General features: G+C 43.5%; 1 protein-coding gene across 1 annotated transcript in view; it reads right to left on the bottom strand.

The window, feature by feature from the left end:
- Nucleotides 1-456: 456 nt before the first annotated feature.
- Nucleotides 457-13,306, bottom strand: part of efnb1 (ephrin-B1) — a 66,058-nt gene continuing 53,208 nt past the window's right edge. Inside the window, exons 4-5 of the mRNA XM_050041863.1 lie at nt 8,289-8,405; nt 457-4,524 (exon numbers count right to left, since the gene is read on the bottom strand). Of these exons, the coding sequence (XP_049897820.1) occupies nt 4,130-4,524; nt 8,289-8,405 (512 nt within the window). The 3' untranslated portion in view covers nt 457-4,129. The remainder of the gene's footprint in view (nt 4,525-8,288; nt 8,406-13,306) is intronic.

Below are 13,306 nucleotides of genomic sequence, written 5' to 3' on the forward strand. Positions count from 1 at the left end.
CTCAGACGGTAATTTCAGACAAACGCAATGGAAATGCCGAGTGCGGCCAATCAGATTTAATCATGTATGAAGAAATGTAATTTTGGAGGACACCAGGGCAGAGCGGGTTGATACGGGTATTAGTTACTATGCAAAAAGGCGTGTCCATACTCTCCGAATATGAATTTATGAAGCCTGCTTGTGATTTCAATCTGACTAATGTATCAGAACAAACCCATCTGTGCAGCACTGACCCCCGAGGTGAGGGTTTGGGGGTGGGGGTGGGGGTGGGGGGGCTGAGAAGGAAGTGCAGTGAGCGTGGGCGGCTGGTTTTTATGCTCCCACCATGAACCAAGGTGGTCAGTGAGGAGGCAAATGAAATCTTTTACCCACATTTATAAAGCTTTAAGGGGAAAATGTAGAAAGAAAGAACATCTCTCCAGAACAATTTCCATGGGAAAAATTTTATTTATCAATATGCGGTAGTTTCCAAACTGGTGGAACATTATTTCCATTGTAGCTGGTGCCAATAGGTTACGCTGAGAAGCGGCGAAAGAAGTGAATGGCAAAAAAAAAAAAAAAAGAAAGAAATAAAATAACAAAACTTGACAGTTATGATTCAAACAAAGGGAAACAAATTCAACAGGTTTTGCTTACACATGCACATTGAAAAAATAATACTGTGGCTTTGAACAATAGCAGAAATCAACCTACAGTGAGGCTCATACCATGAGCTGAGCGACCAACATCCTTGTGCTAAATTAGGAAAGGAGGGAGAGAGCAACTTTAAAACAAAGGACCGCCTGGGAGATAATGAGTGGTGTAAACCGGATGATTTATGGCGAGCGCAGAGCGGTCACACTCTCATACGTGGCCCCTTTTTCTCCTTCTCCCCCTCTCACTCTACGCCTCTCTCCATCTAGCCCGATAGACTTATTAAAACTGCGAAAAGATTAATCTTTGTGGACCAAAATGTTTTTGTTACATCTAATAATGGAGTGGAAGGTGTGGGTAACTGAAAGGCAGTGGAATTACACAGTCTTCATACGCAGAGTTAAGTGCTGTCTCCAACAGGGAAGGGGGCCTTATCATTCATAGTTTCAATGACCTATCCATTTCAAAGCTGCTCGATGACAAAGCTTCAGTCCTGAACAGTTTCTGAGCAACTAGAATCCTGTTGAATGGCGATGTAAAAACTCTGAACCCCAGTTTTTCTTTTTTTTTTCCTCTAACACATGTGGTAACAAAGACTTTTTTGACAATACTGGACGCTGCAAAAAAAGACAGCTCGTGTGTCCGTTGCAATATTCAGTTGAACTCTAAAAGAAAATAAAATAAAAACATATTGCAAACAGAGACAAAAAAAAAATGCAAGGATTCATACAAAACACACTTTAAAAAGACAGCTATTTACAAACATCCTCCATTACAAAAATCTAATCTTAAATTTTTCTTATGAGCAGTGTTCAGGTGAAATTACATCTTAAATTGGGCTCTATCCATATATTTACATTTGTCTGTTATCTCCTTTTAATTTTTTTTTTCCCGCCCCAAAAAAACTTTGAATAACATTAAGTGGTCACTAGAATGAATAAAAATGAGATATGGTTTGTGGTAATTTGGTAATGACTCCCTTGGCTGGTGTAGGTGAATGGATGCGCACCGATCCGAAACAAAAATATTTGATTTAAATGTGTTTCACAGAGGGCCACTGAGGGCTGCATGCTGAGTTAAAACACAGGACCACAAAAGCACGAGCAGCTGTTTAGGTTGTTAACTCTGAGGTTAACGACACACAAAAAGCCACCGGAGTCTTCCCCGAGTCTTCAAGCTGGGCTGCCTTTTAACTCAGCAGTGTATATCCGTGGATGGCAATAGTATGTGGCAGCAGATGATAGGTGTCTCTGCCGGTGGATAAACATTCACCAGGCAGCCTGACCGTTTGACTGGAGATAAACCTGGACCCGTCAGTCTCGGTGTGTCTGTGCGTGTGTGTGCACATGTGCGTCAAACGTCAGCTCGTGTCTGCGTGCTGAGGAATAACTGTCCTTATCTGCTCCCCTCTCCTCTCACACATCATTAACCGGGACTGCGGCGCTCCGTACTTTGGCAGCCACACTGTTTGGAGTTCCAGTCCCAAAACAAGTCTGTTCAGCTACGAGACCACATTCGTACACACACACACACACACACGGAAAAAACTGCAAATATAAGCACAAATAAGCACTCACACAGAAGCACCTCCATGTGCACACAGATTCGAACGCCCACCCCACCACCTAAAAAGCGAGCTTCGCCGTGCACACGTGCACACATCCAGCTGCAGTAAATCCTGTCTCGGTGCCGCTGCCCTGGGCTGTGTGATAGCTGAGCTGCAGTGTCCTCGCTGGCTGAACACCTTGACTGAGGAATATTCTGCACAGCATTTTTATTCACAGCACAACTGGTGAGAGGATGGAAAAATGAATGCTAAACTACCCTCCATCAACCCCCCCCCTCTCATCCCCATCCACACCGCCATCTTCCTCTCAGGTTAAAGCCAAGTCACAGGAACATTTTCTCCTTTATCCGCCACTCTCGCTCTCTCTTCTCCCCGGCTGGTGAGTGTGGGCACGGAGATGGCACATAGATTAGTCACACGCTGGCGACACCACTGACTGTGCACTCCACTGACTCATCCACAGATGGCAGCCAATTGGCACCTAACAATACTGTATCCCAATGTTCAGCCGTGGCTCGCCATCCAACTTATATATAGGGCATCCTACCTATGTAGGCCAGCCAATCAGTGCCGACTACACAACCTACGCCCGCCTCGCCCAGGCAGCAGGCACCAAACTAAGTGTTTGATGCTTACACCGTAGCACCAGAAGCCAGAACAAACAAATATCAACCTGCCTGCTGTCTTAAAAACCATCTCCCCGAAAGCTCATCAGAGACAATAAAACCTTCAATATGTGCCAACTGGAGCACTAGAAAGGTTTTGTAAGATCTTGGGCTTGTCTGTCTGTCGGCGCGTCACTCAGTCTGTCTTGTTTTTGAACTCTGCGATACAGTATCTTGGTGTTCTATCCCTAAGCCAGTTAAGTCTGCCCAGATACAAGACTGGTCCGGACATGCCCGAACACACACACACACACACACACATACACACTCACAGAGGACGCACCCTTCAAATACACACAAGTAGGTCATAAATACCAGAGTAATGGTAAAGCTCATATCAGACCAGTAGAGAGGGGAGTATTCCTGGGAACACACACAAACACACACATCGACGTCAACAGTCCAGGTCAAGGTACTTTCTCTGGAAAAGAATGAACGCGATGGATGACATGGGTGGTGATACAATGGAGTAATAATGATGATCTATTCAACTCTATACATTGTGCACTTGTAGGAAAAGTCTAACAAAATACAACTGCTTTGTGAACTGAATCAGGGTTCGAGGAAATCCTCCATCAAAAATAGTAAGTAAGGCAAACATCAGAGGTGCGAAGGGAGAGGAACACATTATTCCACACACTGTGTCTGATACCTGAGCTATCTGGAGAGTTTCTTGGCCCAGCACGGAGCCCTGACTAACACACGCGCACACAGACACACACACACACACACACACACACACACGTTTTATGCTCGCACACAAACTGCAGGCTGAGTGGCGTCCGGGGCCTGTGTCTGCCTGTTCCTGGCTAGTGTGCTGGGATGGTGTGTTTAATTGGGTGTAGCACAGACTGTACTTCAGGGAACTGAGATAAGTTATATCCTGCCCGTTAAAGGGGACAGCAAACCAGGATGCTAGAGTTCCATCTGTTGGTTCGCTCCAGCCCCGCACCCCCCCTGTCGGAGCACAGTGGGGAGTTGTAGAAGGTGGGGAGGTGAGGGGAGGAGGAGGAGGGGCGGGTGGGGATTGTCAGACAACCCAAACAAACAGAATAAACCTCACTCATCAGTCAGCTCACAACCCCGCTGGTCACTGGTCAGTGCGTTCTCTCTCCAGATTTGTGCAGCAGGTGGTAGAAATAACATGGGCTTGAAGAAGCATCAAGTCCCCAAAATGCAAAGGAAAGTGTTCTTCCTAAGAACATAAATCAAGCGCTCCTCTCTTCCTCTTCTCCTGGCGGTGTCGCTGGCTGTGCGGAGCATGTCAGACTTTGTAGTAGATGTTAGCGGGGCTTTGCGGGGGCATCTCCTGGACAATGTAGACGGGGTGGCCATAGTCGCCGCTCACCTTCTCATAGTGAGGGCAGTAGTTGTTCTCTGTCCGCAGCGGAATGATGATGTCACTGGGCTCCGTGCCAGCCGTGCCCCCGGGCAGCTTGGGATTGGACAAGGTGCTGAGAGAAAGCGCTGAGGGGCGGGGCTGAGAGTGGGCGTTTTTCCTGGCGCGCTTGCGCATCTTGATAAGCAGGATGATGAGGAGGAGGATGAGCAGGAGGAAGATGATGCAGCCTGCCCCGATGGCGGAGAACACGGCCACTTTGGAGCCGAGGATGCCGTCCGAGTTTGCTGGGGAACCAGACTGGTCCTGATTCATGGTGTCTATGGAGAAATAAAAAGAGAGGGCTTAGGGACTGTACATAAATTATCAGGGAGGGTGGAGTGGGGGGTTGTCGTCTTTTTTTTTGCTGGAGGAAGGGCAGTCAACCTTTTTTTTTTTGAAGAACACTTAACTTTTTCTTACCCCATATTTCTATTTTATATGTGTGTGACTTGTATAGAAAAAAGAGATCAAATAGGCACATCAAAAAGACGGCTTTGATGTGAGCCATAAAGGTGCATTTTGCCATATGCAGAGGGGTTGGGTGAAAATATTGCAGTGCACAAGGCCCTCAGCACAGAACTGTTCTTGGTTCACACATTTGCTGGCTACAATAACAGTTTATTTAGCAGCTCACTTTTAAAAAATAGAGAGTAGCTTTGTTCCCAACATTCTATGAAAGGAATACTTCACCGCCAAAATGACCATTTGTATATCAGTTACTGCATGATACACTGAATTCTTGATAACTGTTTTTCTCGCATGCCTCCACGATGTATGAAGAATCCAAAAACTGAGAAAATTTGTGATGAATTGGAGTTGAAGAGGTCTGTGTTTAACGACAGCGAAACTATATCAAAACATCTGTTTACAAACTCACACTCATCTCACGCAGTATAATCCAAGTCTCATTTATCCAGTCGTATGCTTGGTGCTTCCCAAATAGGCAGCCGTTTTCGACAGGAAACTGAGCTCAAAGTGACTTATCTATTCTCTCTTCAAAGCCAGACTCCACTGACAAAAATCAATAATTTTACCTCCCTTAACACAGGATAAGTTAGTGTATTTGTGTTGTTGTGTGATGTTTTAAAGGGTTGAATTCACTGAAAGTTCAATCCTATGACGTCAAGTAATCACTTTTTTTTTTTCTCCAGTTTTTGGATTCTTCATTCCCCGGGTTCACCAAGTAGGGGTGGGTGATATGGCCCTAAAATAATATAACAATATTTCAGGGTATTATATGACAAATCAGTAAAAACTATATATATATTATCAATTTAAGAAAATAGAGTTGCAACAAAATAAATTATAGTTTTATATGTTAACCTAATAGTTTGTATTCACATATTCAGTAAAAACTAAACAAAAATTATCTCTAATTTCTTTAGTTTGTTAAAAACAACAGAGTGAGATTCAGATTCTGTATACACTATTAACAGTTCAACAAAATAAAATCTACCACAAATTACACATTTAAACAGTTCACAAACACAAAAATGCACCCTGGGAGCTATACATATAAATCAACAGGTGATTTCCTTCTCTTTTAGCAAAATCCTAAATGACTGAGTTGGACTTTTTCCCACCTGGACCTTTATGCTCTGCCATTTCTCCTCTAATCATCACACTGTACCCTGCAACAGGCTGTTATGCTACCTTAAGTATCGCACATTCACATTTGTGTAGTTTTTTTGTTGAGCCGCGAGTGTCACGTAGGTTTACATTACCAGAGGTTTATGACAAAATTATTTGACGACACTGACTCCCGTGTGTGCACAGCGAGGGGATCGGGAGAGACGCTGTGCTGCTGCCAGAGGAGCCGCTGAATGAGTTCCCTCTGAGCAGTAAATCACTTAAAGAGAAGTCTGGGGCTGCTCATAAAACATTCAGGACTCCCAGGCCTAACGACGCCACAGTTTATTCCACACAATTGAAGCTGCTCCTCTTTTAGGAACCATTGTGGAGTCTGTAATAATTTTGCTTTCAGTAGTGGCTGTTTTTGCAGTGGCTAACAGTATGATGTCAATATGTCAACAAATTGGAATATCATATATATAATATAAGAATCACAATATGAATTTTTCATATTATATTAAAAATTATACCGTTATTATCGTGAACAAGACGATATGGCACACCCCTACATGGGAGAAATTGTTTTCTTCACAAATTCAGCATAACACAGGGTGAGTAATTGATAAACAAACGTCATTTGGCGGGTGAAGTATTCCTAGGTTTGCAATAAATACATCATTTTGAGATTTTTTTCCTAACAGAGGAGCAGGGTTTTGGAGCCAGCACCCCTCTCCACCCAAATTATTTTCATACAGTCCCTTAGAGACTTCTGAACAATCAGAGCAGTAATATAATTTACAGTAAGCCAGCCCTGTCATGTGCAGATCTTTCTGTTCTGTGCCTAAATCAACTGTGATCACATCCCTGTTTGTTGTTTGCGCTGACATGACTAACAGCCCCATTGATGTAATCTAATTGAATTAGCTCATTCAAAATAGACTCCTAATGAAATCTGTAGACATCACTCAACATGACAGAGATTCCTGCTCCGATAAGATCGAGCCTTGGCAACTTGTATGACATGTCGAGGCCACATTTGTATGGCAAAGGCCAAGTGAGATATGAAAGAAAAATATGAGCGGGGCATATCTGAACATCTGATTTTATTTTATCCTTTTGTCTAAAGGGGTTCAGGATTGGGCGGGAGGATGTAGGGGGGGCTGTTACTGGATGAGAGAGAGAATGACTGGCTCCTCTAGTGACTGAAATCTGAGAGGAACCAAATCTGTTTTCCATGTATGCACGCAGCTGCTGCCAAAGAGCAGCACTCACCTCCTCCCACCACCACCACCACCACCGCCACCTCTTTACTGTCCACGACCCCCCCACAGGCACAAAAAATTCCCATTCCTCCGGAGACTGCCATCCTCACTAATGACTGTGTCTCTGCACTCGACTGACCACTCTGCACTTAACCATTTATTGAGGAGGGGATAACCGCGCCTCACGCCTTATCACGACTAAATGACATCACTGAAAGCTACCGATTCCAGCCTTATCGGTGAAATCAGAGGCGCGGGGAATTTCGTACATTCTGAGCACTGGAGAGAGGGTTGAAGAGAGCCTGTCAGACATTTCATTCCTGAAATATCAGCCCCTCAAACCTCAGTGACACGTCCTTCATTCCACCCTCCTCTTCTCCACTTGACATAATCACTGATCTAACAATGGTAGACAGGTAAAAGCCCGAGTATAGGGAAAAGTGACATTAGGAAATCTTTTTATAGAGCAACTAATGTCAAATAAGCAATTATTAAATGAGGGCAGCTTATCACATTGGGACAGGCAGAACAGTCTGTACTCCGAGGAAGTTTGTGGCATACAAAGTTGTGGAGTAAGTCAAAAAGTTGAAGAAGTGCTCCCTTCTGTGGGAAGCAGTTAAGAAAGGTGCTGGTGAAAACAGGAAACAAGGAGGGCCCAGAGCCTCCGAGGAGGCTCGAGTGACTCCTTCAATTATCTCTGCTTTTAATCTTCATTTATCTGCAATTCAAATGAGTTTTAAAAAGACATATAATAAAGATGGTATGTCTTTGAGTCTCCTTGGGTGCAGCACACGCTTTGTGTGTAGTATGAATAAGAAAGTGACTCAGGGTGAGCTGTGTTTGTTTTGGGTGTGGTTTCTTATTGTTTTATTGCTGGCTGCATTTTCGCGAGTATTATTTCATTTTGCTTAACATTGGTTTTACATCTTTTTTTGCATGTTGACCCCGAGATATCAAAGGAACGCCTGCGGCATGGAAAAGCCATATGAGAGTGCTTACGTTGGGAGGCTCAACTATGATTTTTATTTTCTCTGTTCAGGCTAAATGTGATTAATTATTAGAGGAACCCTCGAGGCTGTGAACATTCGTTTTTTTTTTACTCTTCAAAAACCTTTATTTTACTAAAATGTTTGCACTCCAGAATCTTGAAAGCATTCTGTAAAGAGTGCAGTTTTATGGGTAAAATGTTGGCTTGTCAATCTGCTCACCAGGGTTTCCTGGCATCTCGGGTCCAATGTGACCCTGGTCAGGCGGACTGGGACTGGACTCCGGTATGGCGTTGTCTTCTGGAGCCTCCGGCGCCACGGGGTTCGCTGCGTTTGGGACTGTGGGAAACAAAAAACACACAAAAACTCAGCCTTGGCAAGCTGCATGCGCTGAATTACAATGACTTGTTCCTCTGCATCGGCAAGGATTATTTCTTATTATCTTTTGATATATCTTTTATACACAGAGAAGGTTATCTTTGCATGTGTTGAAAGCGTCTCAGAAGTTAAGATGAAAGCACAAAAAGAGGAAGGACAAGTTAGCGAACGTCTGCGAAACACGCCAGTATCCCTGTCCTGTCGTAAAAAATGAGCTCACATCTACATCAGCAGCTCCTTCAGCAAACACTCAGACAGGCATTTCCAACACTGACACATTCATGAGAGCGTAGGACACACACCAACACACACACACACATACATGAGTGCACACACATAAGCCCACACCTAGAATATACTTACAATACACTTAGGCATGGCAGAATGAGGGTAAAGTAGTTATATATTAACTTTTTATTGTTTTACATTATTCATCACGTTAAAAGGCCATAATATGTCTTATTTATTGCTCTGGCTTTAACTCTGAAAGAGGCACACTTCTGAAGAGGGGAGAATAGGAGGATGGGAAGAGAAGGAGGGGAGGCATGGAGAAGAGGAGAGGAGGGGGTTGTATAAGCTCTGAGGGGAACGCAAAGGAAACAGACAGTTTATCTGTCTGTCTATTGTGATTTCAGCACACGCACTTTGAAGTCTTTGTGCGGTAAACACCGGTGGGTCCACGGCGCGGCTTTTACGAGGGCAGGGCCGGCAGACGGAGGACTGTTCTAAACTATTACCGAAGACGGTCAGATGGATCATTCCAGAGAACACTATCAGATGCCTCTCCTCTATCAGGCCTTATCTGCATCTGCCCGAAGGCCTGCTGGAGGGGTGTGTGTGAGAAATAGAGAGGTGGGCGTGTGGGGAGGCAATTTACATTTGAGTCCCTTGTGGCAAGTTTGTGTGGCATGTGTGTGGCCGTGTGTGTGAGTGAAAAGGGACTGACAGTCTAGCAGTCTATTTTCTATTCCCACCTCAGTCTAGCCGAGACTCTGGTAGGGAAATGATTTGGGTGCGGGATGTCTGGAAGATATAAACCATAGAATAGAGAGAGAAAAATGTGGAGAGGAAATGTGGAAAGCGGAGACAAAGGGGGACATAAATTCATGGGCAATATCTTTTTTCTTTTCTTTCTGGCGAACATAACCTCACTATTAACAAATTGATCTCCTCTCCATCTCTATCCTTTCCATGTCCACACCACCGCATTGCTCCATACTGATTGCAGCAGTGGTGAACCTAGCCGTGAGCTGTTGTGCTCCGTCAATAATTGATGAGAAAAGACAGGAGTGAGAAGTGGGAACATTCACGTATGGCAGAGGATATGAGAGGACACAGTGATCTGATTCACTCATATAGCCCCAACACTGTGTGTCAACCACTGAGCATGTGCAGGGAGCGTTCTAATGTTCTGACCCATTTTTTTTCTGTGTGTACTGCTGACATTTCCCTTAGCTATGCAGACAGCAACTACCTCAGAACTGCCAACCCGCCAGAAGGAGGGAGAAGGCGGGGGGGAGGAGGAGGAGGAGGAGAAGGAGGAGGAGGAGTGAGTGAGTGAGTGAGGGAGACAATGATCGAGCGACAGGAGAGAGAGACTGATATGTTGGGAAGAGATAGAGGGAGAGAAAGCGAGAGGGGGAGAGATGCGTGCGAGGCGGTGAGTCAACATATTTCTAATGAGCACGGTGACATGATGTGGTGGAGGGGAAAGCGAGCGCCGAACAGCGATGGATGTATAAAATATGGGCTCCCCCTTATTTCCCCTGCATTAAATTTTCCTTCCTTTTCACATCACATTTTATATAAAGACAAAAGACGGAACACGAGGCATTTAAAGTGCAATTAGATATTGACGTGTCAGGGCGCATAATTTCCCACAAAACCGATGATTCAATGTGATTAAGCATGGGAGTGTCATCACAAGATCTTACAAAGAATGTGCGCATATTACACATCGGGGTGAGTCACGAAAACATAATCCATACAGCAAAGAGCAAAGTATGGGTGGACATATGGGGAGATCTTGGGGACTTTGCCACAGGAAGGGTTGGCATTCAGCTGCAGAGGCAGAGGCAGAGGAAACGTGGTTTAAACACAATAGCATCTGGGGTCAGAGCCAAGCTGAGCCCAGGATTTTTTTGTGTTAATTGAAACAACATCGAGTGTGGCTGCAGGAGGTAGAGTCCGGGGCTGCACACAATGACTGTTTCTTTATCTTTAAGTTACTTGGTTTGTCCGAACAACAGTCCACAAGATAAATATGTTTCATTTGCGATAAAATAAAATAAGAAACGCAGCAAATTTTCACATTTCAGAAGCTGCAGCTAGCAGATGTTTGGGATTTTTGGCTTCATGGAACATATAACCAAATTAAAAATTCTTGTAGTTGAATTTTCTGTCAATCCTTTAGCTGATTAATCAACAATGTCTTTCAGCACTTATAGAGTCTGTCAAACATATCACTTTTCAAAGGCAGTCAGTTACATTGCTTAACTACAGCTGGAATGTGCTTTTTATTTTTTATTTATGATGGCAAATTCAATATCTTCCAGACTGTTTGCATCAATGGTCATATAGCAGTAATGGAGGAAGTAATAAGATGTTTTATGTGAACAAAAGTACACCACACTGTAAGAATACCTCAGTTACATACATAACAGTATCTATGTATAGTAATAAGGCTGTCCCAAATATCAGTTTTTTTAAATCGAAGCTTCAGTGCGAAACATCTGCAATTACATGAAGCTTTGAGGGGGGAGTAATGGAAGTCGAGCACATAAGTGTGATATTTTTGAAAGATGAGTTTTCAGTCGACGCACCTAAAATAATGTGACAATTAGCCACTTTCTTAGCATGCAGGTCGCAGTAACCTTGGCTATTTTTCAACATCTTGCTAGCGAATCACGTGTGGTCGAACTGTCCCATTTTCAGTAGTGCTGGACTGTCAGTGACTGACGTTAAATGAGAGTGAGTCAGTCACAAAACTTTCGCTAAGTTTAAACTTTTTTTTTATTTATAAGCTGTTTAGGATTTATAGGGTGATACATAAAAAACCTGAGCCATTCGAATATTGACTTGGACGTCATTACCATGGCAACGATCAAAGCTGTGAAGCTTCGAAGCAGTAGGGTCAGCCCTAATTATTAGCAAAATGTACTTAAGTATCAAAAGTAAAAGCACCTTGAGGTTTTGGATTGCCCTTTGGTGTTCCTTGGGCACAAAAAGTTTGAAAACCACTGGTTTAATCTATAACGATGCATCACTATTGATAAGATCACCATATGTTTTGTAAGTCGGATCTAAAATTTTAAAATAACTACTATAGCTGACTTATAAATATGTAGAAAATACTATAAAATAAGTACTTGACTAAACAAACATTTCACCACTTTAAAATAAAACAAGCTTCTTTGGCTCTGGGAAACTACACTGGGCATTCTTCAGTATTTTCTAACATGTTACAGACAACACAGCTCATTGATTAGTCAATAAGATAATAAGCAGATCAATCAATACTGAAAGCTGTCCTTAGTTGCAGCCCTTATGGTAACTGCTCTCTGCTTTCAGGGAAAATTGTCACCTAGAAATTGTACACAGCAGCTAAATCAAAGTTTCTGTCGACGCTCTAATTTCTCACGGCCGTTCCTCTAATAGTTACTGGGTTGGACGGGTACATTATGCATCAAAAATTCCGCTCACAGAAATAGATTTAAAAGTAGTAGCAGCTGGGCCAACAGCATCTCTTCTAACAAGGTTTTTAGGGCACATCGATTGTGAGTGACAGCTCGCTTCGGACCGTTTTGGGAAATGAGCGCACGGCTCTGGCGAAGTTGAGGAACAGCCGGCAGCCACAGAAACAGGATTGAGCTGAGTTCCTAGAACTTTCCTCGAATTAGACATTTCCTTTCAACTTTCGTTAACATGAGTTCAGGGGTTTGTTTTTCTCACAGTTAATAGTTTGGTGTACGAGCCTGTGTGGCCTCCTGCATTCATGCAGCCGTGTTGTCATTTGGCGGTGGTGTTGCAATCCCGGGCTGTCGGATGCTCAAATTGACCTACATGGAAAGATAATGCAATGGCTGTCTGTTTACCGAGATGGTTGTGGGTATTTTTCACTGTATCTGCTGAATTTGTTCCGACTCAGACCTTGCTAGCATCAGCAGCTTGTTAGCTTCTATTCTCCCACCGACTGCCAGGATACACTGCTGTCATCCTGCTAGCCAGCATTCAAATATCTGCACACACATTTGCAGACACACACACACACTCTGCAGATTTCTCAGCAAGTCTCAGTTTATTTTTGACATGTTGAGAACCAGCTTTTAAGCTGGAATCAGATCATCATGGCGGGCAGATGTTCCTCTCAGATGGTGGTTAGTGTCTGTTTCGGTCAAAACAACCACACTGAGGATGGGGGGAATGTTTACAGAGTAACACATCTGTGTACTGTACCCTGTCAAATTCAGGATATAGACGTCCACATATTGAGTAAAACTGCGTCTAAAAGTGAAATGTATGATGCAAACCAAATGTTGTGTCCAAGGATATCCAAACAAAGCTCGCTTGTTTACTTTCAGCATTTTTAGATGACTTACCCCGACCATGCACTCATGTACCAATTTCAAACACATTTTCATTCTGTGATTACTTTAGACGAATCCGGTCGAAGAACAGCTGAGGAATATCAGGGGGGCTTTTTACAATTTGAAGTGGAGTCCGTCTTTACAGTCATTTCTTATTGCATTGTTATTTCTCCGTGATCTCGCTGTTTGCACAAACTGTTTATGCGTATGAAAATATTTATTCAGAACTGCAGTTAATAGGGGCGGGCAAGGTGGATAAAATCATGCATCACAGTA

Source organism: Epinephelus moara, chromosome 4 (assembly GCF_006386435.1).
Source record: "Epinephelus moara isolate mb chromosome 4, YSFRI_EMoa_1.0, whole genome shotgun sequence".
Lineage (NCBI taxonomy): Eukaryota > Metazoa > Chordata > Actinopteri > Perciformes > Serranidae > Epinephelus > Epinephelus moara.